At 43.4% G+C, this 22500-nt stretch overlaps 1 protein-coding gene and 1 non-coding gene across 2 annotated transcripts in view; one reads left to right on the forward strand and one right to left on the reverse strand.

Annotated features, from left to right (window-relative positions):
- The first annotated feature begins 79 nt into the window (after positions 1–79).
- The window catches only part of LOC143285629 (uncharacterized), a 43680-nt gene continuing 21259 nt past the window's right edge, over positions 80–22500 (forward strand). The window contains exons 1-21 of the mRNA XM_076593027.1: positions 80–164; positions 1494–1795; positions 3060–3153; positions 4119–4283; positions 5579–5806; positions 8659–8864; positions 9466–9578; positions 10129–10377; positions 11400–11672; positions 12190–12365; positions 13287–13442; positions 14305–14322; positions 15475–15750; positions 16431–16747; positions 17827–17890; positions 18032–18067; positions 18728–18865; positions 19499–19627; positions 20123–20149; positions 21271–21388; positions 22394–22500. The exon at positions 22394–22500 is cut by the window's right edge and continues 33 nt beyond it. Of these exons, the coding sequence (XP_076449142.1) occupies positions 80–164; positions 1494–1795; positions 3060–3153; positions 4119–4283; positions 5579–5806; positions 8659–8864; positions 9466–9578; positions 10129–10377; positions 11400–11672; positions 12190–12365; positions 13287–13442; positions 14305–14322; positions 15475–15750; positions 16431–16747; positions 17827–17890; positions 18032–18067; positions 18728–18865; positions 19499–19627; positions 20123–20149; positions 21271–21388; positions 22394–22500 (3277 nt within the window). The remainder of the gene's footprint in view (positions 165–1493; positions 1796–3059; positions 3154–4118; positions 4284–5578; positions 5807–8658; positions 8865–9465; positions 9579–10128; positions 10378–11399; positions 11673–12189; positions 12366–13286; positions 13443–14304; positions 14323–15474; positions 15751–16430; positions 16748–17826; positions 17891–18031; positions 18068–18727; positions 18866–19498; positions 19628–20122; positions 20150–21270; positions 21389–22393) is intronic.
- On the reverse strand, positions 17514–17585 carry Trnal-uaa (transfer RNA leucine (anticodon UAA)). Its single transcript has one exon. It is a non-coding gene; the product is annotated as a tRNA-Leu (tRNA).

The following is a 22500-nucleotide window of genomic DNA, read 5'->3' on the forward strand; positions in this document are numbered from 1 at the left end:
TGACCACAGGCGCAGGGTACTTAAGGACCCTGTGCTGCCAGGTCCAATCGCAGACGGACACACTCAAGTCGTTGCCATCATGTACGGGTTGGCGATACTGCTGGCTCTGGCCCTTCTGGCGCCCAGTGCTCAGGTCCAAGGGGCCCACACCACTCCGTCTCCAAGTAAGTGTGTGCGAGGAAGGCTGGTGTTATATTTTTTTATATTAAAAAAAAAAATTCATTTCATTTCATTTTATCATTTTACATTTTGCGTTTTATGTTCGGTTCAGAACACTTTTTTTTTTCTTTTTTTTTTCGAGTGTGTGTGTTGTTCTGTTTTATGGGATGTTATGTTTTTGTTTTTGTTGTTGTTGTTGTTGTTGTCGCTGTCTTTTTGTGTTTGTTTTGGATTATGTTTTACTTGAACTTTAATTCGTGTTAGGCTGTTCTGTCATATATTATCTGATTTGCTTCTTTTTTTTTCTTTTTTTTTTTTTTTTTTTTGCTGTTTCATTTTGCTATAATTTGTTCTAATTGTTTTATTCTGTTTCAAAAAGAAAACTCGAACTTCATGTTTACTTTTGTTCCTTTTCTTTCTTCCATTCTGTACGTATCTATTAATCATCTGTTTATTTGATTTAATTCAGTGGTGAAGAATCATCGATACGCTGCACTAAAGACTGGGTCTCTGTTGATGGTTTCCCCAGTCTATTCTGCAATGTTGTTTGTTCATTGGTGATTATTTATGACCAGTGTATTTAATGATTAGCAACTTTCGACAACACCCCAATTTCCACGGCCATACGTTGGTGTATATGTGGAGTATTGACCTGGTGGTGATTCTGTCCGTCTATAAAGCGAGAGAATCTGAGCGAGCGGCATCGAATCCCACGCTTTCCAGAATCGTCTCCCCCAACCACACACCAACCCCCGCCCCCCTTTCACAAGGCCTTGAGTGGTGGTCTGGACACTAGTCATTCGGATGAGACGATAAACCGCGAGGTCCCGTGGGTAGCATGCACTTCGCCCATGTAAAAGAACCAACGGCAACAAGAGAGGTTGTCCCTGGCAAAGTTCTGTTGGGAAAATCCTTTATGATGGTAAAACAAATACACTTGCTGGCAGAAAAAAGGGAGGCATTGCAATGTGGCGTCTCGTTCTTCCGATGGCGAGCAGCTCCATGCAGAGAGAGAGAAAAAAAGACACAATACAATACAATACAATACAATACAATACAATATAATACCAAACAATGAAATACAATACAATACAATACCACAATATATATAGACATTCAGTTCAATCCAGTTTCCAATGCGGAGGTTTTAGGACCACAACAGAGTAGTGTCTCTCCTGAGTTCGCTGCCAAAACGCTGTTCACTGAGATGCAGTCCACTGCAGCACCAGCACTGACGCAGCAGATTGCAACGATGACAGTGACAATGACAACGTGGCTATAATTATTCTCATCAACTCTGTTGAGTCATAAAGTACAATGATCTTGCTTTGCAGGCTGCGGCACAAACCCCGCAGACATCGAATTCCTGCTGGACACCTCTGGTAGTGTGACTCCAGGCAACTTTAACAAGGTGAAGGATTTCGTCACCAAGTTCACCAACAGTTTCGACATCGGACCCAACGCTGTCAACATTGGGGTGTCCACTTTCGACACACACCCACGCAATGAGTTCTGGTTGAACGACCACACAACCAAGAGCTCCTTGCTGACGGCTATCAACGGAATCAAGTATCCCGCCGGTAGCACACACACTGGAGAAGCCCTGCAGTTTGTTCGCCAGAACGCCTTTACAAAGGTAAAAGATTAATATAAAAAAATATAAAAAAACACTACAACTTTTTCTTTCTTTCCTTTTTTTTGGGGGGGGGGTGGGTGGGTGGGGGGGGGGGTCCCTCTTTGCATCGAAGGTTATCTTCTTCTTCTCCTTCGTTCGTGGGCTGCAACTCCCACATTCACTCGTACGTACACGAGTGGGCTTTTACGTGTTTGACCGTTTTTACCACGCCATGTAGGCAGCCATACTTCGTTTTCGGGGGAAATCGAAGGTTACATTTTCTCTTTGAATATCATCATCACTGTTGTTCGTTAAAACTCCTTTACGAAGGTAGAGTAATTAGTTGTTGAGTTTATTTTTTCTCTTCTTTGCATGGAAGGTTACATTTTCGTATTTGAACGTCATTATCATCATTATCGTTGTTTGCCAGAAGACTTATAGGAAGATAGAGCCAAAGAATTATTTTTTCCTTAACTTCTTTTTTTATGTTCTCCACTTTGCATCGAAGGTTAGATTTACTATTTGAACACCATCATCATTATCACCGTGGCATTTCCATTCTACATTCTACATGACACATCAATTGAGAAGAATGACAACTTCACACTTGGTGATTATATATCCCTGCAGTTCATTCGATAAACACCTTTCCAAATGTCAAGTGGAGGAGGGATTTGTGTGTGTAGAGGTAGTGGTGGTGGTGGTGGTATTGGTTTTGTGCAGTAGTGGATAGGGGGTGAAAGTGTGAGTATGGAAGGTGGTAGGAGTTGTGTTTGGGTGAATGGGAAGACAGACAGACAGACAGACAGACAGACACACACACACACACACACACACACACACACACACACACACACACACACAGAGTATAGTGTGTGTGGGTGTGGGTGTGTGGACATGACATTACGGTATCGAAGAATTTCTTTTTATGATATCATTCTCTCCACTAGTACCCCTCAATGAGTTGTAAAGCGAAAACAAAGTTTGCCTTGCCTTTACATTGCCCTATGTTTTCCCATTCACCATAGTTTAATGTATTTACTTAACGTTTATGTTGTCTTATTGTTTTATTTTTCACTATTACGTTAATATTTTATACAAACCTAGGACAGGCAGCTCTCAAGGCCAGATTAAGCGTAGGTCAGGCACCCCGCACCCCCACCCCCCCCAACCCCCCATTTGTTTTTTAGTGGTGTAGCGTATATGGATCTGTCCGGACGCTCTGACACCTTCTTATAGCAAATACTGATACTTACATTGTTTTCTTGCCTCTTTTTACCAACAGGCTCACGGCGACAGAGACCGTGTGGCTAACATCCTGATCGTGGTTACCGATGGACGGTCCAACAACAAGCAGTCCACTCTGCAGCAGGCGGCTGGTCAGTCTTCTGTTTCGCTTTGATTTCTAATCCGTTAATCAATAAATTTACTAATCAATCGATTCTTTAATTGATTGATGAATTAGTAAAGTGTCACTCCCTAGGACTCTCCCCCCCCCCGCCCCCCTACACACACACACACCCACCGCAGTTGACCCTCCCCCAAGACTTCTTTCTTGTTCTTCTAAATCAGAAACCAGAATCAGATTCGGAATAAATTTTTGCTGTTGTTGTTCTTCTTCTTCTGTTGTTGTCGTTCTTCTTCTTCGCCTTCTTTTTTCTCTCCCTAGAAATATGTCCTGTGCATGTGTTTATTGTCCCCCCCTTTTTTTTTTATTACGTGTTTGTGACCAGAGTGCTGGATGCAAACTTAAAGCAGTAATTTTGCTCTTATTTATTTTTTTTTTTTTAACAACCGTTTCGTGTTATTTCTTCTTCTTTCTTTCTTTCTTTCTTTCTCCTCCTCCTCCTTCTCCTTCTTCTTCTTCTTTTCTCCTCCTCCTTCATTCTTATTCTGCCTCTGCTCCTTATCCCTCTTTCAACACACATACCATCAGTAGGCTTTTCTAGCTTCGTGTTTTGATTTCTAATGTTTTTTTAATGTTTTTTGTTGTTGTTGTTTTTCCTCTGTCTCCCTCTTCTGCTTCTCTCAACACACTTACATTCATGGGCTTAACTTGCTTTATGTTTAGTTTTCTAATGATTTTTTTGTGTGTGTGTGTGTGTTGGTCCTCCTTCTTCTTCTTCTTCTTCTGCTCCTCTACAAAGCTCATACCACTCGTGGTCTTTCTGGCTTTGTGTTTTAGTTTCCTAATGATGTTTCTTTCTTTTACTGGTCCTCTCTCTTCTTCTTGTGTTTCTTTCAACACGCATACCATTCCTGGGCTTTTCTAGCTTTGTGTTTTAGCTTTCTAATGATATATACTTTTGTGTGTGTGTGTGTGTGTGTGTGATGCTCTCTTCAGAATTGCACAAGTCCAACGTGAACGTGTTCGCGGTGGGCGTGGGAAGCAACCTGGACCATGCTGAGTTGGAGGCCATCGCTTCCAAGCCACAGAACGTGTTCACTGTCACCAACTTCGATGCTCTGGATAACATCCAGGCCACGCTGAAGAGAACCGCTTGTGCTAGTGAGTTGTGTTTTTTTTGTTTGAGTGACCGCTTGTGCTAGTGAGTTGTGTTTTTTTTTGTTTGAGTGACCGCTTGTGCTAGTGAGTTGTGTTTTTTTTGTTTGAGTGACCGCTTGTGCTAGTGAGTTGTGTTTTTTTTTGTTTGAGTGACCGCTTGTGCTAGTGAGTTGTGTTTTTTTTGTTTGAGTGACCGCTTGTGCTAGTGAGTTGTGTTTTTTTTGTTTGAGTGACCGCTTGTGCTAGTGAGTTGTGTTTTTTTTTGTTTGAGTGACCGCTTGTGCTAGTGAGTTGTGTTTTTTGATTGACCGCTTGTGCTAGTGAGTTGTGTTTTTTTTTGTTTGAGTGACCGCTTATGCTAGTGAGTTGTGTTTTTTTTGTTTGAGTGACCGCTTGTGCTAGTGAGTTGTGGTTTTTTTGTTTGAGTGACCGCTTGTGCTAGTGAGTTGTGTTTTTTTTGTTTGAGTGACCGCTTGTGCTAGTGAGTTGTGTTTTGTTTGTTTGTTTGAGTGACCGCTTGTGCTAGTGAGTTGTGTTTTTTTTTGTTTGAGTGACCGCTTGTGCTAGTGAGTTGTGTTTTTTTTTGTTTGAGTGACCGCTTGTGCTAGTGAGTTGTGTTTTTTTTGTTTGAGTGACCGCTTGTGCTAGTGAGTTGTGTTTTTTTTTGTTTGAGTGACCGCTTGTGCTAGTGAGTTGTGTTTTTTTTGTTTGAGTGACCGCTTGTGCTAGTGAGTTGTGTTTCTTGTTTAGTTTTTTTTTTTTAATTGATTTAAACGCACGGATCTTTATAACAAAGCCAGGAATTAATTTTACGTATTATTATGACACACACAGACAGACAGAAAACACACACACACACACACACACACACACACACACACACACACAAACGGCATGGCATCATCATCACCACCACCACCACCACTACCGCTACCATCACCACCACTATCACCACCACCACCACTATCACCACCACCACCATCACCATCACCACAGCCAGCACCATCACCACCACTACCACTACCACCACCACCACTACTGCCACCATCACCACCACTACCACTACCACCACCACCACCACCAACACCAACACCAGCATCAACAACACCACCAACAGCAACAACAACACCGATAACATTAACAACCACCACCACCACCATCACCATCACCGCAACCATCACCACGACCACCACTACCGCCACCACCACCACCACCACCATCATCACCACCACCACCAACAACAACCAATAACCAACAATAACAAAAAAATAACCACCACCACCACCAACTTTCACCAGTCCCTGGGAACTGGAGCCCGTGGGGGTTCTTCAGCCCTTGCACCAAGTCCTGCGGAGGTGGCACCCAGTACAGGGAGAGGACCTGCACCGACCCCGCCCCGGCCAACGGCGGAGCCGACTGCACGGGCCACGACCGCGAGACCCGCACGTGCAACACCAAGGCCTGCCCCACCCAGCCCCCGCCCACCACCACCACCACCTCGGCCACCACCACCACCCCCATCCCCGGTGGGTTTTTTTTTTTTATTGTGTTTTTGTTTTGTTTTGTTTTGTTTGTTTACAGAGAGCCGAGTACTTTATCATCGCAACAAGAGAAATTCATTCTTTCTTTGTGTTTTCGCTTACCTCCCCTCCTCTTTCCCCGACTGTAGGGGGCAGGTATCTTTGAATGTTATTATCACTGTTGTTCGTCCAAACTCCTTTACGAAGGTAGAGTAATTAGTTGTTGTTGTTGTTGTTTTTCTCTTCTTTGCATCGTGCCTGAACAGGAAGGGGGGGGGGGGACAGTGAGGGTAGAGAGAAGGGGTGCAAAAGACCACCACCCCCCTCCCCCAGGGGGTGCTGCCATCATCCCTGGGGTTCTATTCCTCTTCACATTACATTGATGTTGTTTATCTTTTTTGTTTGTTTGTTTTTTTGTTTTGGGTTGTTGTTTTTTTTTATACCTGTGCTACCTGACATCACTTTTATTAATTGTTTTACCGACATCGCTTGTATTACCTGGCTTTACCTACCAGTATCACCTGACATCACACTTTACCTGTGTTGCCCTGATATCACTTTACCTGTGTAACCGGACATCGTTTTTTTTCTGTGCTTACCTTGCATCACTTTACCTTACCACACACTACATACATCGATTTGCCTGCATATATATATATATATATATATATATACATATATATATTGTACACATCTTACGTACATCACATTATAGCAGCATTCCTCCACCTCTTTTAACTTTGTCTGTCCATCTTTCAGTATCTCGAAAACACACACACACACACACACACACTATCTCATGACTTGTCAGTATGTTATGTTTATGCAAAGATTAAGTATTTGCTGCAGCTTCTTTCTTTTTCTCTCTCTCTTTTTTCCTTTTTAACAGCAGATGTTGTTGTAGCGTATACGGTTCTCTCCAGGATGATACGACTCCTTGGAACTGAAAATTTTATCTTGATGATATTGAGAGGGAGAGAGAGCGGGGGAGGGGGGGGGGGATTTCAGTGTTTGTGAAAGAGAGAGGGAGAGTTGGGAAGAGATTCGGGTCGTTTGCTATCAGCGGTCACAGCAGCAACTGTCATAAAGGATCGTGACGCGTGTGCGTACACGCATGCGCAAGTATGTAGGCCTTTGAATGCGGGAAGGGGTCAGACGATGGAGAGACAGATAAGGCTGAGATACAAAATGTTATAAATTTATATCTCGAGTTATATCTCACCCACAGATTTGGAGGACAAAAGGTTATCATAAAGTGCATTACGTTTCAGTCTGTGCCTTTAGTCACTTTGGTTTCGCTGGAGGTCACGATGAACCTGTGACTTTTGAGTTCTTTCATTGTTGGAGCTGTTCTGTTTTCTGTCTCCGTCATCAACGCGCAAGTCTGTGGGGTGACGCGACATCGCGAACTATAGAGGGATGATGACAACTCTTTACAGTATTCAAGGGGTTAAAAGGACATGCATTCGTGATGTCTTTGTATACAGCATTCGCCTAGGGATTCAGTGGTACTATTCACATACCTTAATATAGAACACGAACAAAGTTTAGGTTATGTATCATCAAGTTTATGGACCAATAGATTAGCATCTGTCAGGTTATTCAGGGTTTGTTGAAGATTCATGTTTCAGATTAATTTTTTATTTATTTATAGATTTCGTTGCTCATGATATTAGTTACTCAAATTAGGCTATTTCAGTTATTTTGTGTTTAAAATGAAAAAGGTTTGCTTCTTTGCTTTTTACAGAAATGGTCCTGGGAGAAATTTTGAAAATTAAAGGACAAGAATAGTAACTCGTTCACTAGTATGATTTCGTTTCAATTTAATTCTTTTGACAATTTCACACACACACACACACACACACACACACACACACACACACACACACACACACACACACACACATTAACAGCAGAATGTAGATATCCATGGTCCTCATTTAAGATCTGGTGTCGGATCAGTCAAAATCAGAGTAGTCTTTATGTTAAAAAACCCAAAACAACAAAACGCTGGGGGCACATGGCCAAAATGAACATAAACACAGCATGCTACACAGGTAAAATACTGAACTGAATAACATGGAGTACAATAACTCACATAACGCATACACGCTCACACAACGTGTCTGCAGAGGCATCGCAACCACTTGTGTGTACCCAAAGACATACGTTTAAATGCACATTAAGACAAGTGTGTATGTATGTATGTATGCATATATGACAGTCAGTCGTGACCTGAAGAGGCAACTGCTGTCCCGACTATCTGGACTAGAATTTGATTAAAGTTGTGAGCTTCCGAGTTACCCAAATTACATCCCCACTCTCTCGGCCAAGAGGACTTCATGACAGTGAGCATTGGGATGTTCTCAAAAGCCAGCTTGTCCCCCCCACAAGACTGCAGCACTAAGAGCCAGTGCAACCTTGCCTTCTGCTTTGAGAGGCAGAGTCCTTCACAAAACAGAAAGCTGTAAACGAATCCCCATCGCAGTGGAGAAACCATTGATCATACTAACAGTTCTCACTTTGCTGTTGGCCTAGCACGGTAAACTGATTCCAGTCTCTGATTTAGGCCAAGCGCTGAGCCCTACACTAACAAGTAATGACAGACGAACACACACACACACTGGTATACAATAGACTGAATAAACTATTGTTTCTCGTTATTATTTTGTTGAAACCTGATTTTGTTCTAAATATTTTCTAACAATAATAATAATAATAATTATTATTATTACCCCTTCACGAGGGGCCATGGCCTGATGAATAAACAATTCGCATTTGCATTCACAATAGACTGAATAACTTAGCTTCTTCTTTTTTAATTAATTTTTTTTCCTTTTTACGACACACTCTTACAGGGTGCGGAGTGAATCCCGCTGACATCGTGTTTGTTGTGGACGCCACCAAATCCGTGGGCGCCGCCAACTTCAACAAGATGAAGGACTTCATCCGAGACACCGTGCACGGGTTCCAGATCGGGCCCGACGACGTGCAGGTCGGCATGTTCACCTACACCGGCAAGGCCGAGTCCGTGTTCCACCTCAACACCTTCAGCAACAAACAGGTATAGGAGAATAGGGTATAGGGTATATACACGTCGTTGGTTGTGGATGGGTTCAAGACAATGCATGCAGCACCACTGACACGAACACCAAACCACCCAAGTTTCATGCGTTTAGCAAATTCATTTCGTTGTTTACGTTTGGTTATTATCATTGTTATTATTATTATTATTATTATTAGTGTGTGTGTGTGTGTGTGTGTGTGTGTGTGTGTGTAAAATGTCAATGCCATTAAGACTTAATCCCTCCCCACATCCCCAAAGAAAAAAAAAGAATCATACGATGAAGTTGTTTGTTTGTTTTTTCCATCTCTACAAAAGAATGAAGATTTCCATTCACAAACCTCCTACAGAAAACTCACTGGAGCTGTGCATGCGGTTTGGATTGTCTTTGCACAAGATTCAGTGCTATGATTATAAATGCTTTCACCATGATGATGATGATGATGATGATTAATATCAAGTCCAACGCCTTAACCACTCGACTGTTTATATAATAATAATAATAATAATGATAATTATTATTACTTTTATTATAAATTATTATTGTTGTTTTTGTTATTGTCATTATCATCATATGATGGTTGTGTGGTGTGGTGTTCAGGACATCGAGAATGCCGTGTCGCATGCGGTCTTCACCAACATGTCTCCCACCAACACTCACGCCGGTCTTCAGTACGCCACTGACGTCAGCTTCACTGCCGCCAACGGTGCCAGGTATGTGGTCAAAATCAGAAGAATCATAATCATAATTAACAAACAGCAATAATAATGATGACTCATCTTTTGTATATAGCGCCATGATGCGAGCAGGAGCGCAAGCTCTCAGCACTTTACAAACCCAAATGACTCGAGTAATAAATAAGCAAGCGCTTCAGATCAAACGAGAGGCATATAGATGAAGAGCAGAGTCGTTAGGGCACCTGCTTACGCAAAACTGTTCATACAAGATTCCTCCTTTTTTTTCCCCCATTGAAATAAATTATCATTTTAGTGCTTATTCATGTACCCCCTTGAAATAAACTATCGTTTTTGTGGTTATTCTTTTACACCCTCGAAATAATATCTTTTAGTGCTTATTCACCTATTGTATTGTATTGTATTGTATTGTATTACTCTTTTCGTCACAAATGATTTCTCTGTGTGAAATTCATGCTCCTCTAGACCTGCCAAAGGAGAGCGCGTCGCAACACTGTCAGCGCCCACCCATTTTTACCTCCCTTGAAAAAAAAAAAATGTTCCTTTTGTTTCGTTTCTTTACCCTCAGACCCAACGCTTCCAAGATCGCCATCGTGATCACGGACGGACGGTCGCACGACGCCGCGGCGACGGCTCATGAGGCCCAGAGGCTGAGGGCCAAGGGCGTGACTGTGTTCGCTATCGGTGTGGGAAGCAGCCCCAGGCAGTCTGAGCTGGAGGATATCGCCACGGACCCCGACAACCAGCACGTCTTCATCGTCGACAGCTTCGACGCCCTCAACCTCATCAAGGCTTCCCTGCAGCAGAAGGCTTGCGATGGTGTGTGTGTGTGTGTGTGTGTGTGTGTGTGTGTGTGTGTGTGTGTGTACAAATGTGAATCAGAGAGCTCAAACAATCTCTGTTTTTACAATTTGCTTCTGGGTTGTGTTTTTTTTGTTTTTTTTTTTGTTTGTAACTCAATTAAGTTCAACAAAACAATTACTGCTTAATCATTGTCGTTGTCAATATTATAATAACCACAATTCTTCTTCTTCTTCTAATTGTTGTTATTGTTATTCTCCTTCTTCTTACTATTATTACTATCATTATTATTATTTGTGTTGTTCCAGTGAAACCAACAATGGCAATGGTTACTCCTGCTCAGACTTCCAGTAAGTATTATCACGATATTTCTTTAATAAAGTTGGAAAACGCTATAGAAGAGACGAAATGAGTGTACAGAGCATCTTTTGAGAGTCTTTTTCTTTCTGTCAGTCCGTCCCTCTGTGTCTCTGTTCGTCTGTTTCTCCCCTTCCCTCCATCTCTCTCTCTCTCTCTCTCTCTCTCTCTCTCTCTCACACACACACACACACACACACACACACACACACACACACACACACAGAGTCATCCCAGACAAAGACCCAAACCCCTCTCCCCCTCGGCCCCCCCACCATCCCCTACCATCCCCCCCTCACGCCCTCCGCCCCACCGCGGAAATAGCGCAATAGCGCTTCATAGTTTTCTTTAAAATACATGTTATAATTTTTCTTATCGTGTTATAAAGCAAGTTGTTAAGCTTTTATCACTTTGATATTTTAATTCAATCTTTTCACGTTAAAGTCAAAACTTTGCTATGTTCATATATATATATATATATATATATATATATATATATATATATATATATCTATATCTGTGTGTGTGTGTGTGTTAGACTCTTAGACTTTTGGCTGAGAGACTGATTGGTGTGAGTGACGAGTCTTTGAATGCAGATGCAATTTCCAATCGGATTGATAAAGATGTATTGTATTGTATTGTATTGTATTGTATTGTATTGTATTGTCCCTTCCACTGCTCACCATCATCTGCCCTTTCTCCTACACCCCACACAACAACAGACTGCGGCGGAAGAGCCGACATTGTCTTCCTGCTGGACAAGTCCGGAAGCGTGCAGCAAGGCAACTTCGAGAAGATGCTGAGCTTCGTCAAGGACGTCTCCTCCAACTTCGACATCGGCCCTGACGACGTGCAGGTGGGCGTGGACACCTTCTCCACCTCCTTCAACACCGAGTTCACCCTGGGCACCTTCGGTGACAAGGCGGCCATCAACAACGCTATGGATCACATCCCGTGAGTGTTGTTGTGTGGTGTGGTGCGGTGCGGTGTGGTGTGGTGTGGTGTGGTGGTGCACTGTTATAATCACTTGTTTGTGTTTTCTCCTGCCTAGTTCCCCTCCCAAATTATGTTCATTTCCCCCGACTGTGTCCCCTCCATTTGTGTTGAACAGAGAGAGAGAGAGAGGATGGGAGAGACAGACAGACAGACAAACAGAAACAAACAGACAGAGAGTGATAGAGATCGAGACATACAGACACAGACAGACAGGCAAATACAGACACAGATAAAGAGTAGAAGCAGTAGAAAAGCAGGGAGGACGGTGGGGGAGGGGGGAGGAAGGAAGGAAGGAAGAATAGCTGGCTTTTTTGGAAGAGCAATATATGTATGTATATATATATATATATATATATATATATATATATATATATACACACACACACACACACACACACACACACACACACACACACACACACACACACACACATATGAAAGAAAATTTCACACTTCTTTGTTTGTTAACCAACAGTTACACCGGAGGCGGCACCAACACTGGCCCCGCCCTGACCAACTTGGCCACCCAGAGTTTCACCACGGCTGCCGGACACCGCGCCGGAGTGCCCAAGATCGCTGTCGTCGTCACTGACGGCAGGTCCAACAATCCCGGCGACACCGCCGCCGCGGCCCAGAAAGCCAGAGATGCTGGTGAGTACAATAGTCAGTCGTGTCCGACTTATATACGACCATCAGAACAGCAGAGGAGGCAACCGCTGTCCCGACTATCTAGGCTAGAATTTGATTTTAGTGGAGAATGTCTTGCCCAGGTTACATCCTCACTTTCTCGGCCAAGAGGCTTTTAGGAGAGTCGGCGCTGGTATGGTTCCTAAAGGTCAACTGGACCTCAAGTCTGCAGTACCAAGTGCCAGTGTAATATTCCCTCCTAGTTTGAGAGTCACAGTTGTTCACAAAAGACTAACATGTGAATGACGTCCCAAATGAAGCAAACGAATAATGAGTGCCTAAAGAAAGGCAGCTCTCTCTAGTCGGCTCTACCCCCAAGGTAGGCAGCTTGTTGCGAAAATTTAAGGACCTCGTGTTCTACAAAGCGCTTAGCTTTTAGAGCTTGGTCTGTGACCGGGGACAGGCGGCCATATTTACAAGTGTCTTTGAAGTGGAGTCATACGAAGGACCCAACGCCTCGATCACACCACATGTTTGTTAGTTGTTGTATGTCCGTTTCAGTCAGTCTATATGATTATATATGTGTGTTTGTTAGTTGTTGTATGTCCGTTTCAATCAATCTATATGATTATATATTTGTTGGTTAGCTGTTGCTGTGTCCGTTTCAATCAATCTATATAATCATATATTTGGTGGTTGGTTGGTTGGTCGGTTGTTGCTGTGTCCGTTTTCAATCAATACAATCCTATGTTTATTTGTTCATTGTTGCTGTGTCCGTTTCAATCAATCTATATAATCATATATTTGGTGGTTGGTTGGTTGGTCGGTTGTTGCTGTGTCCGTTTTCAATCAATCTATATAATCATATGTTTGTTTGCTCGTTGTTGCTGTATCCGTTTTCAATCAGTCTATATAATCATATGTTTGTTTGTTCGTTGTTGAAAGGCATCCACGTGCTGGCTATCGGCGTGGGCGACGGTGTGGACGACAGTGAGCTCAACGCGATCGCGTCTGACCCCGACAGTCAGAACGTGTACAAGGCCGCCACTTTCGATTCCCTCAAGTCCCTCAAAAACCTGTTGGCCGCCAAGGCTTGCGAACGTGAGCGTGTGTGCTGAGATGGAGGGAGAGGAAAAGGGGGAGGAGGGAGGCGTGGAGGGGGCGTGGAGGGCGTGGGTGGTATGGGAGTTGAGTGGGGGGTGCGGGTGCGGGGAGGGGAGGGGAACTTTACAAGAATACTTTTGTTGTTATCTCTCTTAAAAGAGAAATGATTGTTGTTGTTGACACGTTTGCTGATAAAAAAAAAATATATGAAAAAACAACATTGAACACATACACACACACACACACACACACACACACAAGCACACACACACACACACACACACACACACACGCACGCACACACACACACACAAACACACGCACACACACACACACACGCACGCACACACACACACACACACACACACACACACACACACACACACACACACACACACGACACAACAGAAACATAATTCTTTCTTTTTTTAAAAAATATTTCATCCACAGTACACCACAAGTTTCATCACTCAAAAAACAAAAACAAAACAAAACAAAACAACAACAACAAAAAACAACAACAAACAAACAAACAAACAAACAAAAAACAAACAAACAGAACATACAAGAATATTTTGCTGTCTGAAAAGATAAATTGTTGACACGTTTCCTGGTAATAAAAAAGCGATATAAAAGGAAAAAAAAAAACACCCTGAAAATATCAAGAAAAGGACATTTCATTCACAGCAAAAACACAAAGCTTCACCATTCAATAAACACACTTACAAGGTGCAAGAATACTTTATTAGGTGTTGGGGTTGTATAGTATTTATATCAATTATTTATTTATATTGTTCAGTCATTCATTTACGCCTTCATGAAATCTAACATTCGTTTCCTTCGGGGTTTTCCTTTACAGAGGTGCAACAAACTCCTCAGAAACAATGTGAGTATATTTGTATTTGTATTTGTATTTCTTTTTATCACAACAGATTTCTCTGTGTGAAATTCGGGCTGCTCTCCCCAGGGAGAGCGCGTCGCCATACTACAGCGCCACCCATTTTTTTGTATTTTTTCCTGTGTGCAGTTTTTTTATTTGTTTTTCCTATTGAAGTGGATTTTTCTACAGAATTTTGCCAGGAACAACCCTTTTGTTGCCGTGGGTTCTTTTACGTGCGCTTAGTGCATGCTGCACACGGGACCTCGGTTTATCGTCTCATCCGAATGACTAGCGTCCAGACCACCACTCAAGGTCTAGTGGAGGGGGAGAAAATTTCGGCGGCTGTGCCGTGATTCGAACCAGCGCGCACAGATTCTCTCGCTTCCTAGGCGGACGCGTTACCTCTAGGCCATCACTCCACACATATGTTGCGTTTGTTGTTGTTTTTCGTTTGTTTGTTTGTTTGTTTGTTTGTGTGTGTGTGTGTGTGTGTGTGTGTGTGTGTGTGTGTGTGTGTGTGTGTGTGTGTGTGTGTGTGTGGCTTGTAATCGTGCATCTCTCTGTCTCTGTCTCTCTCTCTCTCCCTCTCTCTTTGTTGGTTTTGTTTCTGTCTCTGTCTTTCACTCACTCAGTCTCGATCTAACTGACTCTGTATGTTTGTTTGTCTCTTTCTCTCTTTCCCGTCTATCTACATCTGTATGTGTGTCTATATCTCTTTCTGTCTCTCTCTTCTTTCTCTCTTTCCCGTCTGTCTACATCTGTATATCTGTCTACATCTCTTTTTGTCTGTCTGTCCTTTCTCTCCTACCCACATACAGCCTGCAGCACCAAGGCTGACAATAATGATAATGATGCTAATAATAATAATAATAATAATAATAACGATAATGATAGTAATAATAATTCTCTTTCCCCATCACACAGCCTGCGGCACCAAGGCTGACAATAATGATAATAATAATAATAATAATAATAATAATAATTCTCTTTCCCTTATCACACACAGCCTGCGGCACCAAGGCTCGCACTAACAATAATAATAATAATAATAATTCTCTTTCCCTTACCACACACAGCCTGCGGCACCAAGGCTGACAATAATGATAATAATGATGATAATAATAATAATAATAATGATAATAATTCTCTTTCCCTTACCACACACAGCCTGCGGCACCAAGGCCGACATCACCTTCATGCTGGACTCGTCCGGCAGCGTGGGTTCCAGCAACTTCAGGCTCCTGCTGTCCTTCGTCAACAGCCTGGTGAAGGACTGGGACGTGGGCCAGGACAAGATCCGCGTAGGAGTGGAGAAGTTCTCCTCCAGGCCCTACACCGAGTTCCACCTCAACCGCTACAACGACAAGCAGCAGATGCTGACTGCCATCAACAACATCAAGTACCAGTCTGGAGGCACCAACACTGGTGAGAGAGAGAGAGAAAGAGCGAGAGAGAGAGAGAGAGAGAGAGAGAGAGAGAGAGAGAGAGAGAGAGAGACGAAACGACACGAAACGAAACGAAATTTATTCAGTTTAGGCCATGGCCCCTCCTGAAAGGGGATACAAAGATATGAAACTAATAATGACAGCATGCACTGTTGATATACATGATATGAGAGAGAGAGAGAGAGAGAGAGAGAGAGAGAGAGAGGTGGAGGAGTTTTGGAGGGTGTGTGTGTTGGGTGGGGTGGTTTGGGGTGGGGTGGGGTATGTGTGTGTGTGTGTGTGTTTTCTGCTAAAGTATATATATATATATATATATATACTCACGCAAGTTCTTACACTGGTAACATCACAGTAATGATAATAGATATCTTAAACGATCCCGTGACTTGTTCAAATGTAGTTTATTTATTCACTTTTTTTTTTTTTTTTTTTTTTTTTTTTTACATTCTAACGACTGCAACATGTCGCCAGCAGTAGTGAATTTCTGTAACCTAGACAACCAACAAAAATAAACTAGAACTGTTTCCTGAGTCTAATCATCACTCCTTCCTTCCTCCCCACCCTTACCCCGCCACACCCTTTAACCCCCCAACCGCCCCCCCCCCCCCCCCACCCCCCCAAAAAAACAACAACAACAAAAAAAAAAACCCAAACCCAAAGGCGGAGCCCTACAGTTCCTGAAGAACTCCATGTTCAACGCGAACAACGGAGACCGCCCAGGGGTTCCTAACATCGGCATCATCATCACCGACGGCAAATCCAACCACCCGGACCAGACGCGGGCCCAGGCCGATGCTGCTCGCAAGGCTGGGATGACGCTCTTCGCCGTGGGCGTCGGTAGCGGGGTGTCCCGATCCGAACTGAACGAGATCGCCACCGACCCCGACTCCAGTCACGTCTTCACCGTGGACGATTTCTCCAAGCTGGGCGAGATCAAGTCTCTGTTCCAGCAGCAGACTTGTGATGGTGAGAGTATGGTTGTTGTTGTTGTTGTGTGTTTGTGTGTGTGTGTGTGTGTGTGTGTGTGTGTGTGTGTGTGTGTGTGTTGTGGGTGGTGGTGGTGGTGGTGGTGTGTGTGTGAGAGAGAGAGAGAGGGAGAGAGAGAGAGAGAATGTGAAATTAAAAAAAAAAAAAAGAAGACTGATGAGGCTTTGAAAATTACGAGTACAAATGGAGAAAGTTAAGGAAACAAAAAACAAAACAACAACAAAAATGTAGGTTGTATCACAAGACTCAATTTTGATTGGAGGCGTTTAATGTTTCAGACCATAAGTTTGTCTTCAAGTTCAGGAAAATCTTTTTTTCCCCTATCACAAACTCGTGGGTTTTGGGTTGTGGACATGCAATGACCGTACATAGAAATTCTGTGTTGTAGGTCTTTGGTGGTGGAAGGGTAGGTGTGTGGGTGGTGTGGATGTGGGTGTGGAAGAAGGTGGGATTCACGTTTTTCCTACAGCAACAGACTTACAATGGTGAGGGTTTTGTGTGTGTGTGTGTGTGTGTGTGTGTGTGTGGATAAAAAAAAATCTTAAGTGTGGGTGTATTTACGTGTGTTGATGGGGGTGGGTGAAGTTGTAAGGGGTGTGGGTGTGTGTGGTTGGAGGTGGGAAGGATTCAAGTCTCTCTCTTTTCCTGCCAATAGCAGACTTGCGACGGTGAGTTTTAGCTGGTGCGGGCGCAAAGACCGTGTACATCGGGAGATAAAAGGGCTGCATGTTTTAAACAGGCAGAAAAAAAAAATGTTGGAGCGACCGGGCGTCGATCCCGGGTTTTCTGATCTTAAGTCAGACGTTTTACCCACTAAACCACCGCCCCAACGGAGTAGAAGGGTTAAATAAATATATATATATATGTATATATATATATATTTTTTTTATATCTGTGAAGGTATGATTTTAGATTCAATCGTTAAAATGTAACATGTATTGTTTACAAAACGTTTATATGTACCTCGCATTTTAATTAGTTTACATATTTTCTGTTTCGGCGCTTTCAAGGGAATACACTCCCAGTTCATGGAAATACGTATGTCTCATGCAATATTTGAAACCGGAAGTTATCGGAACTTTCGGTTTCTATTAAACAGCAGTCAGAAGTTGGTTGCCCACGGTGGAGTAAAGGTATATAACTTTAAGCCTTTGCGAGGGTGTGGTGTAAGAGGTATATCAGAGTGTAAAATGAACACGGGTATGGGGTATGTATATGAATATGTAGGTTATCTTTTTTATGTCAATCTAATTCGTACACACTCTGTGTTTCAGCTATCCCTGCCACTCTTCCTCCGTACACACCAAGTGGTAAGTCATATACAATGCAATACGATAGGATACGATACGATGCACTACACAATACCACATTACACAACACGTCATCGCACCACACCATACCTTACCACACAGTAGAATGCTAACGAGCACGAAGTATTGTGAGCAAACAACACTTCTTACACTATAATAATGTACAACACCAGCACATCTCTATTTGGATTGTTTCAGGACATTCAGTTTCTGCATCCACCACGCCCCCTTCTCCACATACAACCCCTCTTAATCGGAGCTGGATAAACATATGTCACTCACTCACTGAAGCAGCAACAATTTAAAAGGTTCTAGTTTGCTCGGAACATCCTTGACCATATCGATGCCATGAAACATATCGCGCCATTTTCATCATCGTTTGCAGTTGTTCTTGTTGTTGTTTTGATAATGTTGTTGTTGTCGCTGTTGTTGTTGTTCTTGTTGTTTCAGCTCAACCAATTTTGACCTATCTTTTGTTATTTCCGGCATTAGCTCACCATCTTCAACACCGTTATTGTCATAATTGTTATTGCTGTTGCTGTTGTCGTCATCGTCATTATTGCTGTTGTCATTACTGTTGTCGTTGTTGCTGCCGCTGCTGTTGTTGTTGCTGCTGTTGTTGTCATCATCATCGTTTTGTCGTCGTGGTGGTTGTTCCAGCCCAGACTACCCAGTCGCCAGGAGTGGACCCGTGCCAGGATACCATCCCTAACTGCGCTTCCTACGACCCGTCCTCCTGCACCAACTATGTGCGCTGGGCCCAGGACAACTGTCCCAGATATTGCGGATACTGCGCCAGTGAGTGTGCTTGCTGCAGCCCCTTGCTGGGTGTGCTAGACTGATTGATTGATTGACTGACTGAGTCACTGATTGATTGACACTGACTGACTTACTGACTGACGCGACTCTGACCATAGAATAGAGGATGTCTTTCTTATCCACCTTACTGACGTTGATGACTATTTGAAGCTGTGTGTACAGGTGATAGAGATGGGTTTTTTTGTCTGTTTGTTTGTTCACACACACACACACACACACACACACACACACACACACACACACACACACACACACACACACACACACACACACACACACACACACACACACACTCACAGAGAGAAAGAGAGTTAAACAACAGCAGAAACGTTTCTTCGAAACTGTATAGCCCCATTTAACGAACAAACAAACAAACAAACCAATACAACAAAACACCGAAACGAACCTAACACTATGTCCACAATATTTCTTTTGTTGTTTTTGTTTGGTTTGGTTTGGTTGTTGTTGTTGTTGTTGTTGTTCTGTTCTTGTATAACTAACTATCTGGACAGAGATACTCCTGATAAATCTGCAAATCGTTATCAATGTTATATTTTTCAACATGCAAAAGACATGTAAAGCTATATTCATATATTCACTTATTCTTCGCAGCCTCCATCCCCACCATTCCTCCTCCCTGTGTGGACAACTTGGACAACTGTGCCTCCTACGCTCTGAGCTCCTGTGTCACCTACAAGCCATGGGCCATGGACAACTGCCGAAAATACTGCGGCTTCTGCGGTATGTCAGAGCGATGGTCTAGTGGTAAACTATCCGCCAAAGCAGGGTTCGAGTTCCGTAAACGGAGCGAGATTGTTACTCCTCCTACACACACACTCACACAGACACAGACACAGACACAAACACAGACACACACACACACATACACACACAGACACGCACAGACACACACAGACACACACACACACACACACACACACACACACACACACACACACACACACACACACACACACACACACACACACACACACAGTCATGAAACTATAAATCAAACCTCATTATGTATTATTAACTCGTGGCAATAGAAGTACTAGCTGTTGCACTACTACTTTTCTACTGCTACTACTACTGTTGCTGCTGTTGCAACTTCTGCTGCTGCTGCTGCTGCTGCAACTAATATTGCTGCTGCTGCTACTGCAACTACAATTACTACTACCACTAATGAAAATGATGTAAAAAAAAATGTGAACAAAAATGATTTTGTCTTTTCAGCGGACCAGACCGTCGGAGTTGGATACTGTGAGTATTTTTCATCTTTTTATTTGTTGAATTTGTTTTGGCGTCCTTCCATCCCTCCTTTCTTCCTTCCTTTATTCATTCATTCATTCATTTATTCAATCATTCACGACATAACTTTTTTTTAAAGCCATTTCTCTTTATCTCTGTCTTTGTCTGCCTTTTTCTTCTTCTTCATATAAATGCAGTTGTGCATAAAAATGACGCAATACAACACGAATGAACATCATTGCACGAGTTCAATATATTAGCCTGACATAGCATCCCATACTCAGGAAACTTAGAACGAGGAAGAAATCGTCCATCAACAAACTGACAGACAGACGTTACATCAATGAAACTAGAAATTATTTTAATATGATAATAATAATAATGATAATAATAGACATCGTAGCAAAATCAAGCGTTGGATTTCTGATCACAGTGTTCACCAGTGTTTGTAAGGGTTCGAACCATCATTTCTGGCATGGTGTCGTGTTCTTTGGAAAAGAAGGCACTTTACTCTGATGTTCCTCGCTCCGATCCACCCAGAATGTAAATGGGTATCTGACTTTCGGTTGGGGAAGGTTAAGAACGGGTGGAAGGAGAAGACTGTGTCCCAGGCGCAATCCAACGGCAAGCCCAAGACACAGTGGGAATGTATACTTAATGCTCCGATGGTTCTAGGACTGTGAACCTTTCTGTTACCTTTGACAAATTTCTCAAGAAAGGATCCGCAGAACAAGATCAAATCATCGACACAAATTTGTCCATCTTAGCTCCTCCTCTGACCCTTATAAATACAGTTTTTTCCCATCAACCATCCCCGTCTGGAACTCCCTGCCTGCAACAGCAGCAGAGGCTCCCTCCTTGGCAGCTTTCAAGAGGGAGCTGAACAAGATCACAGTTTAGTCCCCCCCGCCCCCTCCCCCCCCCCTTTTTTTTCCCCCGGAGGGACGCTGCGAGTAACGGTGGGAGGGAGCATGTATACATGCTCTTTCTCATTGTCACCCCCTCCGGAGGAAAAGATAGGTCTACTTAGGTTTTAGCTAGGTATTTACGCCTCTGCGCACACAGGTCATTAATAGTCAGTAATGACGGCTGACCTTCCAGTTTGAAGATTGAAGACTATGACTGTGTTGCAGTCGGCAAGTGTTTCTACAAGGGCAAGCAGTATAGCCAAGGCGAACAGTGGGCTGATGGCTGTGCCTACGACTGCGAATGCATCAACGCTGAGACTGGAAACTACCAGTGCTACAACAAGTGAGTTCCCAGAATCGATTCGATTCAAATCCACTTTTCTCCTTCATACTTCTTCTTCTTCTGCTTCCTCTTCTTATTTCTCTTCTTCTTCTTCTTCTTCATTCGTGGGCTGCAACTTTCTCGTTCACTCGTGTGTACGAGTGGGCTTTTACGTGGGCCATGTAGGCAGCCATACACCGCTTACGGAGGTAAACAATGTTCTTGTTTCCATTACCCACCGGACGCAAACATGGATTACATGACCTTTAGCATGTGCATTCTTCTGTATGCGTATGCACAACACTGAAGGGGGTTCAGTCGCAAGCAGGCCCGCGCATCTATTGAACTGGGAGGCTATTTATCATGCAACATCCGCCCTTCACCCTCCACCCCCTTTCCATCGTCTGTAGTGGCAGAGAGGTGTGTGTGTGTGTGTGTGTGTGTGTGTGTGTGTGATAGTCGTGACCGACTATGACCATCAGAACAACTGTGCCGGAAGCAACTGCTGTCACGACTGTCTGGACAATAATTTGATTCTTAATGGAGAGTGTCTAGCCCAAGTGACATCCCCAACATCCCCCACTCTCTCAGCCAAGAGGATTTTAGAACAGATGGCGCTGGGGATTGTCCCCAAAGGCCAACTTGCCCCCCCCCCCCCCCCCCCACCCCCCGACCCCCCAAGGCTGCAGCACAAAGCCAATGGTATCTGGCCTCCTGCCTTGAGTGAGCCATAGCTCTCCGCAAAAGACTGAGCTAAAATTGACTTCGCATCGCAGTGGAGGGACCATTGGTCAGATTATAGCTCTCAGTTTTTTCCTGTTGGCCCACTTGCAAAATTGTATCAATCTCGCGATAGGTCCCCCACCTATTACAACCTGCGTTTATCTGGCCTCCTGTCTTGAGAGTCATAGCTCTTCTCAAAAGACTGAGCTGAAAATGACTTCGCATCGCAGTGGAGGGACCACTGATTATATCATAGCTCGCGGTTGTTGGCCCACGTGTAAACTTGTGTCAATCTGGTGACAGGTGCCCCACCTATTACAACCTGCCTCCCCAGTGCACCCTGGTTCAGCAGTCTGGTCAGTGCTGTCTTCAGCCTGTCTGCAACTTCGACGCCAAGTACCAGACCACCA

The sequence above is a fragment of the Babylonia areolata genome, chromosome 9, assembly GCF_041734735.1.
Source record: "Babylonia areolata isolate BAREFJ2019XMU chromosome 9, ASM4173473v1, whole genome shotgun sequence".
In the NCBI taxonomy this organism is placed as follows: Eukaryota; Metazoa; Mollusca; class Gastropoda; order Neogastropoda; family Buccinidae; genus Babylonia; species Babylonia areolata.